The 17,339-nt window shown below is 32.3% G+C and overlaps 2 protein-coding genes and 1 long non-coding RNA gene across 3 annotated transcripts; all 3 read left to right on the plus strand.

The window, feature by feature from the left end:
* The first annotated feature begins 823 nt into the window (after nucleotides 1-823).
* On the plus strand, nucleotides 824-7,241 carry LOC107605197 (uncharacterized). The gene is made up of 10 exons (XM_016306980.3): nucleotides 824-1,127; nucleotides 1,506-1,588; nucleotides 1,687-1,764; nucleotides 2,402-2,514; nucleotides 2,621-2,686; nucleotides 3,589-3,690; nucleotides 3,806-4,382; nucleotides 5,750-5,955; nucleotides 6,084-6,247; nucleotides 6,924-7,241. The coding sequence occupies exons 1-10, from the start codon at nucleotides 988-990 to the stop codon at nucleotides 7,057-7,059; spliced, it is 1,665 nt and encodes a 554-aa protein (XP_016162466.1). The 5' UTR covers nucleotides 824-987; the 3' UTR covers nucleotides 7,060-7,241.
* Nucleotides 7,242-7,503: 262 nt separating this feature from the next.
* Nucleotides 7,504-8,972, plus strand: LOC148563012 (uncharacterized). The gene is made up of 2 exons (XR_015885905.1): nucleotides 7,504-7,899; nucleotides 8,454-8,972. It is a non-coding gene; the product is annotated as an uncharacterized LOC148563012 (long non-coding RNA).
* Nucleotides 8,973-10,238: 1,266 nt separating this feature from the next.
* LOC107648465 (Polyketide cyclase/dehydrase and lipid transport superfamily protein) lies at nucleotides 10,239-10,904 on the plus strand. The gene has a single exon (XM_016352320.3). It carries the CDS (start codon nucleotides 10,332-10,334, stop codon nucleotides 10,836-10,838), a length of 507 nt encoding a protein of 168 aa, XP_016207806.1. The 5' UTR covers nucleotides 10,239-10,331; the 3' UTR covers nucleotides 10,839-10,904.
* The last annotated feature ends 6,435 nt before the right edge of the window (nucleotides 10,905-17,339 follow it).

The raw sequence follows: 17,339 nt of genomic DNA on the forward strand, positions 1-17,339 counted from the left end.
ACATTATATTAATTTTTGGATCTTTTTTAGCATTCGGTCAACAAATAAAGTGTTGAACTAACTCTAACTTACCACCCTATATACAAGATTAAACGGCGTCGTTTCGTTTTAGCGCTTAAACAAGGCAAAATGAGAAGGCGAAGAAAAGTTTATATAATGTGCAAACCGTTTTTTCTCACCTCATTCTCAAAAAAGATATCGTTTTTGCTTTGTTTAAGCGCTGAAATGAACAAACATCATTTATCCTTCTGTCTAGCATGACAAATCAGAACTAGCTCAGTATTTCGTTCGATAACTCAATGTCGAAAAGGGTCTAAAGACCAATAGGAACAAGTATAATGAATTTTGAATCTGAGTGACTAAAATAATGAAAGTAGTGAATATTAGGACCACTGTGGCGATTTAATATGAATGAGTGATTAGTCGTTGATAATAAAAATTAAGATAAAATATATTTTATCTTTTGTCAAAAATTTTAAAAATATCTCTAAATTTTATTTTATTTTAATTTTGTGATAAAAAGTTTCAATTTACATCAAATATATCTGGCAATTAAATTTTTAAAAATTTTAAATTATTTCAATAATAATATATAACAACTATGTGTAATTTATTTGTGTTGAAAGTTATTTTTGTGAAGTTGTTATTGAATTAGTCATAGTTTTAAAAAAAATTAGCTAATAAAAATATACTTGATTTAATAAAAAGCTTTTAAAATAAAATAAACTTAAAAATAATTTTAAAAATTTTAACAAATAGTATGTTTTACTGTAAAATTTAAAATCACAAGGTTATTTCACACATGTAATAACTAACAATATGCAATATTAGGTGGTGGTCAGTCATCAACTTAGAAAATGTTCTTTAAAATTACCGTAAGCATTTGCAAATAAAGAACACTAAGCGGCAACAAATAGTGTTGATCGTTTCTGCGTTGTTTTCTATTTTCACCTTCATTTGTAATTTACACAAACCCTGAAGAACAAAATGGATGAAGAAGAGAGAAGAATCCTCCTCGACAGGGAAAGGTACCAGATCGAACAGATTCGCCAGCTCGATCTTGAGGAGTTGCAGATCGAGGAGGTTGATGATATTCTCGAATCTTCCGATGAAGACACTGACCCTACGTAATTCGCCTTATTCTTGTTCTTTCCTATGATTTTTCTCGATTCTATGGCGTTTAATTCGACGTAGCTATTATTATTTGCGATTCTTGAGAGCTACAGCTGAAAATTCCATTTGGATGTGCTATATTAAACTGAAACAGAATGCTAAAATGCCTTATATACTTCGTTTCTTTCGTTTTTATTTGTTTTTGGTTCAATTGTTATTGAAATATGAAAAAGGAACATTTGGTGTTATAGAATTTGATGTCGTAGAGGCACAGTTAGCTGGTTTTTATGCTTGGGAAATTGGAATTTGCACATGGATTCGGTATAATGGATCAAATTGAACTTTTTCTTAGTGTTACTGAGAGTCTATCGTTCATGCTGTGGGGTTTACAGTGGTCGCGGATTTGGCGGCGCAACCTTCGATGGCGAGTTCACTTACAATACCTGTGTAGTATCCTTACATTCATATTTGGGTGGTAGGTATTTGTCTATTGGACTTGGTTGTATGTATGTTCCCTTTTCTACTGTTACATGTTATTGTTTCATGTGAAGTGTGATAACTTGCATGTCACAGAGGTTGAAGACGCACGCCATAGGACAGCTTTCTATGATGGTGGTGCTGTATTGAACACTCCGCTTTTCTGTCTAGAAGGTATCTATGTCATCCTTCACGGATTTCAGTTTCATGGTCTTTTATCTTATAAGTTATAACATGGTTTTTTGTCAAAACTGACAGCTCTGTGGTTCTGCATTGTTGTCCTACTTTTATATACAACAAGTAGCTGAATATTCGTGTAAAATATTGATAAAATCTTGTTAAAAAGGCATAATGTCTTTGCAGTGTGCTTATGGATCATGTTTGAACATTTGAATCATCATTCGTTCTCTGAATATGAGTTACTGTCCTCTAAAACTATTCAATTTATAAATTAAAAAATAGGTTTTGCTTTCACCATGGTAGTCCTCGTCAATCTTTTGCTTTTTCACTTGCCTTATTTTAAGGTTCTTTCTTTTGTTATATGTTTATTGGCGTCTGGATGGAATTTCAGGTGTCCTAACCTTTTCATTGTGCAGCACTGTCTTATGGTGCTTTTGCTCATTTTTATTTTGGGTCTCTATTCTACTAATGATTGTTGAATATATTCTTTCAAATGGTCAATTTTATTGCTTCTGGAGTAAAATTGGTGCAAAATTGTCATCTCGCTCGACTTATCATCTTGTCATCCTCATTTGCTTTGTGTAAATTCTCACTTACAGAAAGAACTGATGCTAATCCTAGCAATATTCAGGTGTCGTACTCTTTCCTGGGGCTACCCTTCCCTTGAGAGTGACTGAAGCAAATCTTGTGGCTGCTATTGGGAGAGCTTTGCGTCAGGTTGATGTTCCTTACACTATTGGTGTGGTAGGTGAACTTATTACCATGTCTGCTCATTCTTTAGTCATGCTTTGGATTCTTTCAGCTGTCCTTGAAAACATGAATTACATATACTTGTGGGTGCCTCTTCCAGATTCGAGTTCACAGGGATACTGCAAATTATAGGATGAAAGCCGCAAGTGTTGGAACGACTGCAGAGGTATTTCCTGCCAACTATTGTGCTGTTTGTGACGTATTCATACTGAGGAAACCTTCTTTAGTTGTTATTCTAGAGTTTCACATCACAATATGTCCTGATTTGTTAACCAATAATCAGTGGTTATCTTGTTCATGATGGCTCAGTCTTTCTGGACTACGGTTAGAAGATATCCCAATGCTATTTCTTGCCCTCTATCCATGCTGGTTGATTGAAATCATATTTTGGGTGACAAATATCTGACCAAAGTCTTCATCAATATTGGTTGGTAACCTTTTGGATAGTGCCAGCTCCACTTTTGGCATGCATTAAAGCATTTCCTTGTTGTTGAGCAATCACAATAGCCATTAGCCTTTCTCAGCAGCATACTGATTAACCAACCATAAGTATGATTATCTCCTTCAAAAGATAGGATCCCTTTTCTCTTCTGATGACCCCCCCCCCCCCCCTTTTCCTGTTGTCTTACTGCTCCCTCTTATGTTTCATATTTGGTGATATCTATCCAGGCTCTAAGGATTGAAAACTCTGATACTTATAGATAGGAACCTCATAATGGAATAGGAAGAACGTAGAAAAAATGTTTGTATATGAATAATGATGGAACTTAATCAGATTAGAACAGCCTGTGTACTGAATATTTAGAAAAATGATTTTGTATGAGCAACATGAAGCCCTCAACACTTCCCAAACCTGTCATGTCACATCACATGCAACCCCCCCTTCTCTGTGTGTGTGTGTGTGTGTGTGTGTCTCTCTCTCTCTCTCTCTCTCTCTGTACAATATTGAACGCTGAAGGTTTAGTAAGATGAGAAGCACTGTATTGGTGATCCACGACTTAATAATTGCTAAGCTACACTCCTTACATGTGTGTTAGTTCTAACAACTTGTGAAACCCATCCCGATAGATTCGACAATATGGACGCCTGGAGGATGGTTCATTGAATTTGGTCACCCGTGGACAGCAACGCTTTCATCTGAAAAGACATTGGATTGATGCAGAAGGAGTGGTGAGAATACTATCATGTTTACTTCCTTTTATCCGCATTGGTTGTTAAAGGTTCATGACTCTCTATCCATTTGTCTTTTTCCTTCCCTTCATTTGGTTGGGGTGGTGGTTCTTAGCCTAATGGAGAGATACAGATTATTGAGGAAGACATGCCGTCGAGAATGCCACGGGATGCTTTTGGGAAGTTAGCACCTTTGAGTAATATACCACATAGTTGTGTCGTCTCACGTTTTCTACCCTCAAAGTATTCTCACCTAGGAGTGTGTGGATCTAAAGTTGGGGTAAATGATTCGGAAACAAATTCAGAAGATAGCTTTGAGAGTGAGCTTTCGCCAATGGATAGGAGAATGCACCATTCAATCATTGGCTCTGGCTATGACCATGACTTGATGGATGAATCAGCAAGCAGTGGTGATGATAAATTCTTGTATGAGTCTGATCAGGAAATTAGGTCTAACCAAAATGATTCTGACTCCTTGAGATTGTTGCTCTCTAACTATGGAAAAGATGCTGAAATTCAAGATTCAAGAATTGGGCATTGTTCTACTTCGGGAAAGCAGTCTTCCATAAGGGAACAGCTTAGGTGCCGTAAAACTATCGATGTCTGCTCGTCACATAAAATGTCAAGAGCATTCTGGCCTCATTGGGTATATCGTATGTTTGACTCATATTGGCTTGCACAAAGAGCTTCAGGTAGTTTGGCTTTGCCTTCTCCAACTCTTTATCTGTCATTTCTTCAATGTTTATTTTTTGTAACATCGTTATAATATAAGTTGCTTAATTATGTCTTGCTTTTGTTTCTACATACTGATTGGTCCTAATGATTCTAATTCAAACATGAATTTGTTAGAAATCTTAGAATCTCCAGGAACAGTCTTCTGGATTGGCAAGTGTATAATACTAACTAATGTATGCTTTTGTCCATTTTCCATTTTAGCTCAGATTTTTCTATCCCAATGTGATTGAGATATCGAATTTGTCATTTATAAGTTAACAAGACTAATATGCTAGTGTAATATTTAGTCTAATAAGAGTGTAGAAAGGTAATCAAGCTGCAAAACTTGAAAGTAGTTTGGGTATTCAGTCTAATAGTACTGTGCAAAATGTATTTAAAACAGTAGAGATGAATAAGAATGAGAAAGGTAAACAAACTGGAAACTTAAAATGTTAGGAGCCTTCATCGTCCCCAAGAATCTCCCGACTTCTGCTCAAGTGATTCAGCAAGAGTTCCCTCCCATATAGAGCTAACTGCAGAAGGCACTCCTTCTCGGTCCTAGTCAGCATAACTTACTTCCTTACCAAACTCACATGCCCCACTTGGATCCAGGTCACCCTTGATCATGTGTTTGTGTCAGTGCAACTCTCTCTTTGTAGAGTAACCCTTAGTTTAATATTCTGGGCCTTGATGCTGGGGTTCGTACTTCATTTTTTTTTTTGACAGAAGAAAACATTTCATTCATAAACATAGCCAAGCGGCAGTTACAGATAGGAGAGATAACTTAGATCTAAATGTAAAGAACAAGATCAGATATGTTCTATGTTGAACTCTAAATGGAGAGTGGGCCCAATATTCAATAACGAGGGATCTTTAACATGCAAAACAGAGACATATCTGAGTCTCTCTAGTTTTTTCAGCTACACTCAAAGTGCTGCAACAATCTGAAATATCCATTCTTCTTCTCCACTTAAATCTAAAATCTCTTATGGTCTGAAAGTAGTTCCATGAACAAAAAGCCAACTTCACTATATTCTTCTCCCAGATCTGTATCAACATATTCAAACCAACCACAAAGGGGAAAAACACCACAAAAGGGAGAGAAAACACCACAAAGGGATATTGAAAGGGAAACATCAGAAACAAAACAAATAAGAGAGAGAGAGAGATTCATTCTATAACATTTTATTATATTTCTTACTTATTGATTCTTCTTGTTGATTAATAATATGGTAAATTGGTATTGTATTAAAAAATGGATCTAACAAATTAATTTTGGTTCTTCTATGTTGGCTGTCAGTAATCACTTAGGGTAAAATCTAATAATTGTAATTGTAATATGTAGATATGTGGAAGCAAATAGTTGGGGCGCCAAGCGTGGATGGTCTTGTCAAAACGCCTGATGTTTTATCATTTTATATTGCCAGTAAAATACCTGTTTCTGAATCTACAAGACAGGAGCTTTTGGATATTGATGGCATTCCATACCGACTGCGCAGGGAAATTGAATTACTAGAGAGTATTGATCTTGTTCGGTGTAAGATCTGTCAGGTAATAATTATGTCTCGAAGATCCCTGATGTTTTCAATGCAGATAGATATAAACAGTTTGGGATTGTGTTATTCCTTTTAAGTGCACAGGACTAAAGTGAGGCTTGTTTCAACATTCTGAATTTGCAGGCTCTAATTGCAAAGCGAAGTGATATGTTAGTGATGTCTAGTGAGGGTCCTCTTGGTGCGTATGTAAATTCAAATGGTTTTGTGCATGAGATAATGACTCTATCGAAGTCAAAAGGCTTAGCCCTCATGGGGCCACCAGTTACAGAATATAGTTGGTTTCCCGGGTAAGATTCAGTGCAATTTCATTTCCTCCGATTCTTTGATTGCCATAAGCATATCAGTTTATTTATATTTGCCAAAAGGGTGGTATACCGATATTCATTTAGACGTCAACTTAATCACCATTAGATTAACTGTGGACTAAGAAGTGTCTAGAGTGGACATCAAATTAGATGTACAAATAACTGCCATTTATAAATAGGATGTTTTAAGAACCTATATTTTTTATTTTAGATTAATTTATTTTATTTTAACTAATCAAATCAAATGTGGTAACAATATGACTGCAATCACCAAGGCTAGATGCACAAAATAGATACAACAGGAAAATGAACAGAAAAATAAAAACCTTGTGAAGCATCTTCTCTCACTCATCCCAAAAGGCCCCTAATTTACGTGGTCTACCTTCTTTCCCAGCCAAATTCCTCATCCATGCTCATTTTCCGCTGCCACATTAGCAATTTGTTATTTTCTGGCCACATTATGAAACTTGAGTTTGTTTGAAATGAGACGGATAAATTGAAACCAAGCTGCTATTCTTCTGGGTAGTTTTCAAATAACAGAGCTGGGGATGTAAATCAATATTATTCTTTGATTAAAGGCTCCATGATGTTGGAGTACATTCTATTGGATTGTTTGAAAAGAAGATAACATGTTGGTCAAATTTCTGCACTTTGGCAGGTATGCATGGACAATCGCAAACTGTGGTACATGTGAAATTCATATGGGGTGGCTTTTTACAGCCACCAACAGAAAACTGAAGCCCAGGTCATTTTGGGGGATACGTAGCTGTCAAGTTGCAGAAGAAATGCGCTAAGCCTCCAATTCTGGTGTAGTGGCCAAGTAGTTATGTTTGATCTTTATACATTCACAACTAACTCAATGGAAATTCATAGTAGGATGCTGAAAATTGTATCATTGTGTGTATGTATGCCTTTCTTTATTACATTCGTTGAATAAAAGAAAAAGGATCATTCATACACAGACAGTCATTCGTGATGCTGAGTTCTTTATGTAGTTAGAGTAGAGTAAATCCCCATAATATTCTTTGAGATTTACGGAATTACCCAATTTGATCTTCGAGGTTTCAATTTCACTATAGTGGTCTCCCAGACTGAGGTTCGGACACCATAGTGGTCTCTGACTGTTTTTCCAGTGATGACTCAACCATTTCAGTGAAGACGTGGCTACAATGTGCCACGCCGGTTTCTCCGCCATCCCACACCTTATACCTCTGCCACCCTCTTCTCCTTCCCCTCCCACTCCACCACACTCTTCTCCTCTCCTCTCGTCCTCAACTCTCTCCATCCCTTTCCCCCTCTCTCCGTCCTATCCCTCTCTCTCCTTACTAGAATATGGAAGAGCCCAGGCCTTGCATTATATCTAGATCTATGATGTGAATCCTTTTTTTCTTCTCTCAAATGCTTCTTGAATCACTGGCGGTGAAGTGGGAGAACTTGACGAAGGGGCTGATTCCGTTGAAGACTTGGAAAGCAGAAGCGACTTTCTGGCTGAGGAACGATTGGCAGTGTTGCGTAGATTCCGAGACAAGAGCTTACCATTTCTGTGGCGCTGCTTGTGGTTGTTGCCGGTGTTTTAACAAGATCTTCTTCAGGTTGCTGAGGTGGCTTCTCTTGCGGTGGCGGCTGCGGTGATGGTAAAGTATTGGCCAATGAAGTATTTGTTTGAAGCATGCATGTTTGAAGTATTTGTTTGCTTCATAACCGAAGTTTTGTTTTGCCATTGGGTACAAGCTTTTTAAGATTTTATTTATAAGTTTATTCTTCTTTGTGCAATACGTTCTTAGGAAGAATTTGCTGAGCTTGCTCGTTTGGACAATAAAAAGAGATCTAAGTTGCATGCAATTAAAAGTATGCTTGAAAGAGTTTTTCTGACTAGTTTTAAGAGGAAAGTAGAAGATTGTATAATCTTGTTTATTTGTGTAGGAAAAGAAAGATAAAATAAAAAGAAATGGGATGAAAGAGATTTTGACGGGGAGTAAAATTAGTCCATGAAAGATAAGACATCTTTTAAATTCGTTCCTAAAAGATTTTTTCAATCTAATTAGTCCTTCAAAGATTACGAATTAATTATATCTATTCTTTAGTTACTCAATTCACAATTTTTCTTAACGATTGATGATATAAAATGTTAACTAATAGCATACATGACACATCTCATTTGTTTTCTGGTTGTGAGTTTATTTGGCAGGTATGGTGAGTTTGGGAGGCTGTAGTCTATTTCGGGTTCACTGAAAAAACATTTTGAGAGTTGGACATGAGTCGTTAACAGAAAAGAAGAGCGTAACAAGTGACTCATATGTTTCTTTGCAGTTATTTGGAATGTGTGGCTAGAGAGGAACGGACGGATCTTTAATAACAAGGAAGTCGAAGTGGAAGAGGTGTTTCACAAATCTTTGACCAGAGAATGATGTAGTTTGGATCCTTTTGTTGTTGATGGCAATGCCAGAGATAACACTAGAGATTGTTTTCAGGTTTTATTTTGTTGGATATTGACGTTTGAGACTTTGTCGCTCCACTTTATTGTGTTGAGCTCACTTGTTAAAAAAAAAAAAAGCATACATGACACATACTATGTTCAATTGAACGTTAAGTAAATATGTTTAAAAAAATCTATCAATTTAGTTACTAGGTCATGCTGGGAATAGGATATTTGTACTCGAAAAAAATAACTAAATTAATAAATTTTTATAAATATATTTAGTCAATATTTAATTAGGCATATTAAGTATTATATATATTATTAACTAACGTTTTACAATATCAATCTTTAAAAAAAATTATTAATAGAGTGACTGAATGACAAATATAATTAATTTGTAATCGTTGAAAGGCTAATTTTTTAAAAAATATTTGAAAAATAAATTTAAAATTTTTTTTATTTTTTAAAAATTAATTTTTAACCCATTTTTGACCGTGAATCAAGCACTAGAATGCATGGGAGCCAGAGAGTGGCAGGTTTATGGTGAAATTACAATAAAAAGATACCAAATAGTATTATTCTAAACGGTTCAATTTTAAAATGTTTTAACTTGCATTTTAATTGCAGCTTGATAAAAATTTAAAAAAAAATATATCCACGGACTGTCAAAAAATATTAAAGTTGGTTCAAAGACAAGTCTCCAAATACTATTTTAGGAATGAATATGAATAATTATTATTCATATAATATTTTAATAATTACGAAGCCATTTTATGAAAAATAATATGATTTTTTTAGTAAAATAAAATAAAAAATTATTATTTTCAATCTTTAAACTTTAATTTTTTAAGTATGATTTTTTTTTGGCATTTGGATAAGTTTGTCGTAACTCGGCGAATTTTATAAAAATTAGCAAGTTGGCCACACCCCAGCAAACTCTATACAAATTATAGAATTTGTCTTATCTCGATAAACTCCACTCAAATTTTTTAAAACTCACATTTTTAATCCATATTATCGTATCTAAAATAGTATATAAATCTCTAAACAGAATATAAGAGTACACAAAAATACACAGACAAGAAAACATGACTTCTTCTAAATTAAAAAAAGCAAGCTATATTTAATAATGACAACTATTATCATCGTCTCCAAAAATATACCGGTACACTAGAATAAGCCATATTTAACAAGAATTTTTTTAATTATAAGTTAAAAAAATAACTATTTCCCAACAATAAAAGACGACTTATTTCTTTATACTCTTGTGTACTGTTATGTAACTTTTCAAATTCAATCTAATATATTTGAGTGGAGTTCGCCCGGGTAAGACGAACTCTATCATTTTTATAGAGTTCGCCACGGTGCGACAAATTTACTAATTTTTATAGAGTTTGTCGGAATGCGACAAATTTGTCTAAATGCCAAAAAAAATAGTATTTAAAAAATTAAAATTTAAAAATAGTTGTGTTTAAAAAAATAATAGTTTTTTTTATTTCATTATAGTAAAAAAAACCAAAATGATATCTTTTGAGGATCAAAGTAAAGGGATAAGACTTTTCTTCAAAGCGGTTCGTTTGAATTATTAACTCAAATAATTATTATATATCCTTTGAACGTGATTCCTTTTCATTTTGAGAGAAATCAATGGAGGTAGAGAGTGCTGTAAAATGGAAAGGGGAAACCTCAACGAAACTAGAAAAAGCAAAAGCAGAACAAGCGTGGGCACTAGTGAAGGACTTCTTCAACCTGCACAAATGGTACCCCACACTTCCCACGTGCTATGGTGTCCACGGAACCAACGGTGAGCCCGGCTGCATACGATACTGCGCCGGCTCCGGCATCCCATCATCAGACGGTTCTGGATCTGAGAGCGTGAGCTGGTCAAAGGAGAGGCTGGTGGCCGTCGATGATGCCGACCGGAGTATCAAGTACGAGATAGTGGAAAGCAACATCGGATTCAAGTCGTACGAGGCCACCATGAGGGTCGTTGAAGAAAGTGACGGTGGCTGTGTCATTCAATGGTGTTTTAGCGTCGAACCTGTTCAAGGTTGGGTGTTTCAGGATCTGCTCATGAAGTACCGTGACGGCCTCAAGCTTATGGCTGCAAAAATCGACGATGAGATTGCTAGCCAGGTCATCCGTCAATCGTAGATTTTTTTTGTTCTTAAGTCTTAAAGTGTTCTTTTTTTAATTTAAATAAAAATTATTTAATTTTAATATAGCCCCCTACCGTAAAGTTAATATTAAATTATGAATGAAATTTAGTTCTTAGATATACAAAACTTATATAATTGAACTCTTCAATTGTTAAGGAGAGTACTCCACAATAGAGGTGACGATAATCCCCTCCTTGTTGCCACCGCCAAACTTTTTCGTGAAGTGTGAGTTCCGATGATGTCATGTGCTTTAAAGTGTTCTTCATATGTTTCTCAAATTTATATATTTTTTAAGACATTTGAGTTTGATAAAACAGTGTTGATTATTTAACATTGATTTTAAGATAAGATTACATTAAAATTAAATAAAAAAATTTTAAATTTAAATGAAATACTTTAAATTTTAAGGAATAAAATAGAATTAGACTCAAACATAAGAGATTAATTTAATATTTTATTCTTTATGATATTAGTCGAAATTTGATATAATATTTTATTTTTATATTATTAAAATTTAGATTTATAATTGATCCAAAGTTGGTTAATTATTAATTAAAAATGATAAATTTTAAAATAAATGTCTTTTTCGTTCTATGTTTAAAAGATAAAGTATCTTTTACATTTTAAAATTCTAATCATTTAAACAAAGAAAAGTATGGAGAGCCAATGTAGTGTGTGTTTGGATTACAGTTTACAAACGAAAGTTTGAATAAAATTGATTTTATACACTTGATTTTGATGAAAAGTAAGTTTGTGTTAAGGTAATTTATGTTTGGCAATCTTTATATCAGATGGATTATAGTAAAATAAATGTTGTTTGGATTACACTACTCAAAATCACTTTTAGATAAAAAATTATTAAATAGACATCAACTTAAATAATTTTTGTATATTATCTTATCATTTTAATTTAGATATTTGCATAGATCTTATTAATTAATTCTATAATAAAATTAATATTTATACACTAAAATAAAATAATATATAAAAATTGGCAATATATATTTTTAATTAAAACTAACAAAACATAAATTTTAGAGAGTACTAAGAATAATAAAAATAAATAAATATTTACCTTGGTAGTAATTGAAATAAATTAAAAAAAATTTTATGATATTTTTTATATAGTATATTTTTAGTACTCTTAGTACTCTTTTTTAATATGCTATAATTATTTTATTATTATTATTATTATTATTATTATTATTATTATTATTATTATTATTTACAATTAATTTTTTGTTTAATTTATTTTACCTAATAGGATCAATAAATCATATTATAAAAAGATAATAAAAATAATACAAAAAAATTACAATTATAAAAAGTGTATTATATCAAATAAATAATTAATAAAAATTAATAATAATAAATAATAGAAAAAGAGAGTTCATATAAACAAAAATAATAAGAATTCTATAAATAATACAATAACATGCATAAAGGATAAAGTTGGTAAAAGATAAATAAAGATTGTGTATTGATGGCTAAAAGTCGTTGGTGAAATGCAAAAACTCAAAATTGTTGCTTCTTTTTGAACGCAAAATCACTTCTGCGTTTATGAATAAAAAATTTGCCAAACCAAAAATGGAAACTTTCGAGAAGGTTAAACGTGCTTCTTCTCTTTCAACGCGTTTGCCAAACACTATACAATGTGTACAATAGAGATATTTTTATAATTAAAATCAAATGATAATTAAAATAATTAATTATTATTTATTTCAAATTTCAAATTCAACCTAAGGATTCCATACCGTCAACAATGCAAAATTGAGAACTGCCAACCCTCTCCCCCATTTAAGAGAATTGCTTCTCGAAAATTCTCATATTCTCTCAACGGTGCCACCCCACAACCCGCGCATAGTCTTGGGAGACGTTGCCGTGCACACCGCAAAGGACCGTGCAATACCGTCGCAAGGGTTGCTTCGTTCGTGCAGCCGTGGACGTCCCAGTCAGAGAAAATTCTCCCCAACCGGCGACGGTTCACCCTCCGACGTCGTCATTCATCACCCATTGCGGCGCAAACACGTAAATAGAGTGCAATTCGGTGGAACCGCGATGTCATCTTCCATCTTCAGTCACTGACGACAATTCGATGCATGCAACCGACAGCCATCTCAACCCTTGCGACCTGTTGGGTGAGCTAGCGAATAAGGTTAGCAATCTATGTTCATGCATCGTCATCGGATGGTTATTCTATTATTAATTAGATGTTTATTCTTAGTACAAGTGGAACGCTCTATTTTATATGAACCGGTTAACTAGAGTCAAGATAATATTTGGTGATGCATTCAAGATAATAATGAACCATGTCATATATATTAGAGGTTGCTTGAAACTCTTTAGAGTTTATAATCTCGTACATAATATGTATGTATGTATTTAGTTCAATTTTCCTTTATCTTGCATGTATAAGCACAAGATTTGGCTTCATTGAACATCTTGTTCTTCAATGAGTAATCACCTTTTCTCCTATTGATGAATACCGCAATTCTCCTGTAAACTTGTTAGCATCTTGTTCTTCAATGAGTAATCACCTTTTCTCTTATTGATGAATACCGCAATTCTCCTGTAAACTTGTTAGTATATTCTATTAAATAACAACATTGGTTATTATTATTATTATTATTATTATTATTATTATTATTATTATTATTATTATTATTATTAAATTGACAAAGATATAGTAATTTCAGCATGTGATTTTTATGCATGTGCTTTCATGTCAATATTTATGATGATTGGCTTGATTTGTGTGTGTTGAATTAATTTGGCTGCTTAGTGAAGGTTTCTGTAATTGCTATTTAGTTCATCGTTTGGTATATAATTAGTCATTTTGTTTTGGATTTGTGTGTTTATTTGCAAATGAATGCCATGCAAGTTTTTTATTTTATTCAGGTTGGAAGTGATGAGATGGATCTTGGTCATCAGGTTTGGAATTTAGTTTAATTTTATTTTGCCATGAACCGCATGTTTCAATTGAGGTTTAATTTTGTTTTCAACTGATAATAGATGGTTATTTTTTTCGCCTGGTAAGTATGTCATAATTGAAAGACATTCTACCAACACATTCAGCCAGGTTCATAAATGAATGAGCAACTACATGTTAGTCCTCGTCAAGTCTCATAAACAAAAGCTCAAGACTCCAACTGGTAAATCAGCTCAACTTGCATTTTACATTGAAAAAAAAATCCATGTACATAAACACAATAAACTAGCTGGTCAGTTTAATATGGATTCGGATGTTTACTTTCTTAGACAACATAGATGGTTATTTTTATCGCCTGGTGAGTATGTCATGATTGAAAGATATTCTATCAACAAATTCAGCCAAATTCATAAAATGAATGAGCAAACACATGTTAGTTCTAATCAAGTCTCATAAACAAAAGCTCAAACTCCAACGGGTGAATTAGCTCAACAAGCATTTTGCATTAGAAAAAAAAATCCCCTGTACATAGACACAATAAATTGGATGGTCAGTTTAATATGGATTCGGATGGTTACTTTTACAAGCAAAATAGATGGTTATTTTTGCCGCCTAGTAAATATATCATGATTGAAAGATATTCTACCAATACATTCAGACAAGTTCAAAAAATGAATGAGCAATCACATGTTAGTCCTCATCAAGTCTCATGAACAAAATCTCAATACTCCAATTGATGAATTAGCTCAACAAGCATTTTGCATTGGAAAAAAAATTTTCTGTATTTAGATATAATAAACTGGATCGTCAGTTTCATATGGAATTGGATGGTTATTTTCTTAGACAAAATAGATGGTTATTTTTTATGTCTAGTAAGTATGTCATGATTGAAAGATATTCTAACAGCACATTCATCCATGTACATAAAATAAATGAGCAGCCACATGTTAGTCCTCATCAAGTCTCATAAACAAAACGTCAAGACTCCAATTGGTGAATTAGTTCAACAAGCAATTTGCATTGGAAAAATAAAATCCCTATATATAGACATAATATATTGGATGGTTATTTAAATAAGGAATCGGATGGTTATTTTCTTAGACAAAATGGATGGTTATTTTCTATACTTGATAAGCAAGTCATGTGTTGGGAATAAGTAGTATGACTACAATCCAATCAATCACGTGTCAAATAATTTGTTATTGTTATTATATTAAAATGTTAATATAATAAGGTCCTTGATTAAATTTAGAGATTTATCATTGTGATAGTGATCATAATATTGAGAGATAAATCTTTTATAATTTAATCTAAATTGTTCTTGGTCATAGGATTATTAAAAAGGACATTAATAATCCGGAAAGATCAATATATATATATAATGGTCTTCATTGGAAGAATATATATATATATATATATATATATATATATATATATGGTGCATATAGAGATATGACCATTGAACTGACTCACTCTGATAATTCCTAATGGTTATAATTACTGTATATTTGTCAATAGGATATTCTCAATATGAACATAGTAATAGAGTTTTCTTTGACCTGCGACTATCATAGTAATTAACAATGTATTTATTATACTTTGATTCCGGACACCTAATACCCTAGAGTACTAGTAGAATGGATATTGGGTATGATTTAAATACTTGTAGAATTAATGATTAGTCAATAAAGAATCCGTCAACTCTCGATAAAGAGTTTGAGCTCTGATTATAATGACTGATATGAATAAAACCTTGGCCAAGGGGATTGAATGAATGAAGAAATGAGTTTCTTAGGTCATTCACAGTTCATTATAATAATGGTAACAAGCTAAGTTAGAGTTTGACAATTGAACCAAGGGTAAACCAAGAGCTGGAAAGATTGAAGGAATTATACTTTGTTCTTCTAAGGTTCTTAGTAAAAATATATTACTTCATACTATCGGGTTGTTGAGGAGTGTTGCTAGACGACAACCTTAATTAGTAAATTTAGTATGACTAATTTACTACCCGCTTAGTATTGAACCTATGGGGTCACCCACTAACGAGTGTTCTAATCTTTGCTATAAAATTATTTAATTATTATTTTGATTTGATCAAATAAATAATTATATTAATTCAAATAGAATATTATTATATTCTTTGCTAGCACCAAGAATATAATAATAATATGATAATTGAGAATATTAAATGAGATTTGAGAATAATTAGTTATTCTATTTCCGAATTTGAATTATAAATTTGGATGAGATCCAAATTGATTATATTTTAAATTGTTATGATATGATTCATAAAATTTGAAGGATTCGGATTTGAAATTTCAAGATATGATTTAAATTTGAATTGAGAATCAAATTTAAAATCAATAACAAATCTCATAATATATATATATATATATATATATATATATATATATATATATATATATATATGTACGTCAAGAGTACAGAAAAGCAGACGAGAATAACAAGAGTTTTATTCTGTTACCTCTACACACATAAACGTTTGTGAGCCTGATTCTTGGAGAAGAATTTTATGGCGTGCAAAGAGTTGCAAGAGGTTTCTCAATTTAGATCAGATGTCCATTGGTCAAGGAGTTGACAGTAAAGGTTGGTCTCGGTGTGGATACGCATAGCGCCTTCGTACCATCGAAGGAGAAAGTGATTTTTACTAAAACGTCTAAAGATATTTAGATCTGATCTATTATATATGTATTATTTCTAGAATAAAATTTAAGCATAAAATAGATCTTTAGGATTACCTTCTTTTCTTCCGCTGTGTGTTATGAACACATGGTAATCCTTTCGTGGTATCAGAGCTTTGGCTTTTTGTGTTTAAATTTTATTCCTATTTTCTTAAAGTTTATGAATTAATAGGATTAATTCAAATTGTTTTTAAGCATGTGATATATTTTATTTCCATTGACATGGTTTTCTAATAAATTAATAGTTAATTTATTTTAATTATTTAATTGTGATTAAATTATCATTCTTTTAATATAAAAGTTATATTTATAATCAAATATTTTGTTTGATTTTATTTATATATTAAATTTTATTGTGATTTTGATCACAATAAAAGGAATAAGATACAAAATATCTTTTGTTTGTTTCTTATATATATAAGTATATATATATAAATGTCAAATTTGATTTGATAATTTTTTTTAAGGCTAAACGTTAGTACTTGAAAATCAAATTTTGATTTGATTGATGTATTTTGAACACTATAATTTTAGAAATTAATTTTTCTAGTGTTCTTGATTATAAAGAGCGGCCTGACAACCAGGAGTTTTATTTTCAAGATAATAATCAGTATATACATTTGATGTATTAAGAATTTAATTTTATTTTTTGCCTAGACAATCTAGGAGTATAAAATTTTATCTATGAGTACTGATAAAAAAATTCTCTAACAATGGAGATGAATCCTAAAAGGTAGGAGATTGCCAAAAATAAATTTATCTCTTGTTTACAAGGAGCAACCTGACAACCAGGACACTTATACTCAAAGATAGAATTTATTTATGCATATGATAATGTATAAGGAGAATAAATTTTATCCTTAAA

Source organism: Arachis ipaensis, chromosome B6 (assembly GCF_059453495.1).
Source record: "Arachis ipaensis isolate K30076 ecotype BB chromosome B6, ASM5945349v1, whole genome shotgun sequence".
NCBI classification, from domain to species: Eukaryota; Viridiplantae; Streptophyta; class Magnoliopsida; order Fabales; family Fabaceae; genus Arachis; species Arachis ipaensis.

Bases quoted from the DNA above. Each gene is read 5' to 3' on its own strand.
- LOC107605197 (XM_016306980.3), top strand. From the start codon at position 988: ATGGATGAAGAAGAGAGAAGAATCCTCCTCGACAGGGAAAGGTACCAG. The intron at 1,765-2,401 runs GTATCTATGTCA...AGCAATATTCAG, and splicing joins TCCGCTTTTCTGTCTAGAAG to GTGTCGTACTCTTTCCTGGG. The intron at 4,383-5,749 runs GTAGTTTGGCTT...TGTAATATGTAG, and splicing joins GCTTGCACAAAGAGCTTCAG to ATATGTGGAAGCAAATAGTT.
- LOC107648465 (XM_016352320.3), top strand. From the start codon at position 10,332: ATGGAGGTAGAGAGTGCTGTAAAATGGAAAGGGGAAACCTCAACGAAA.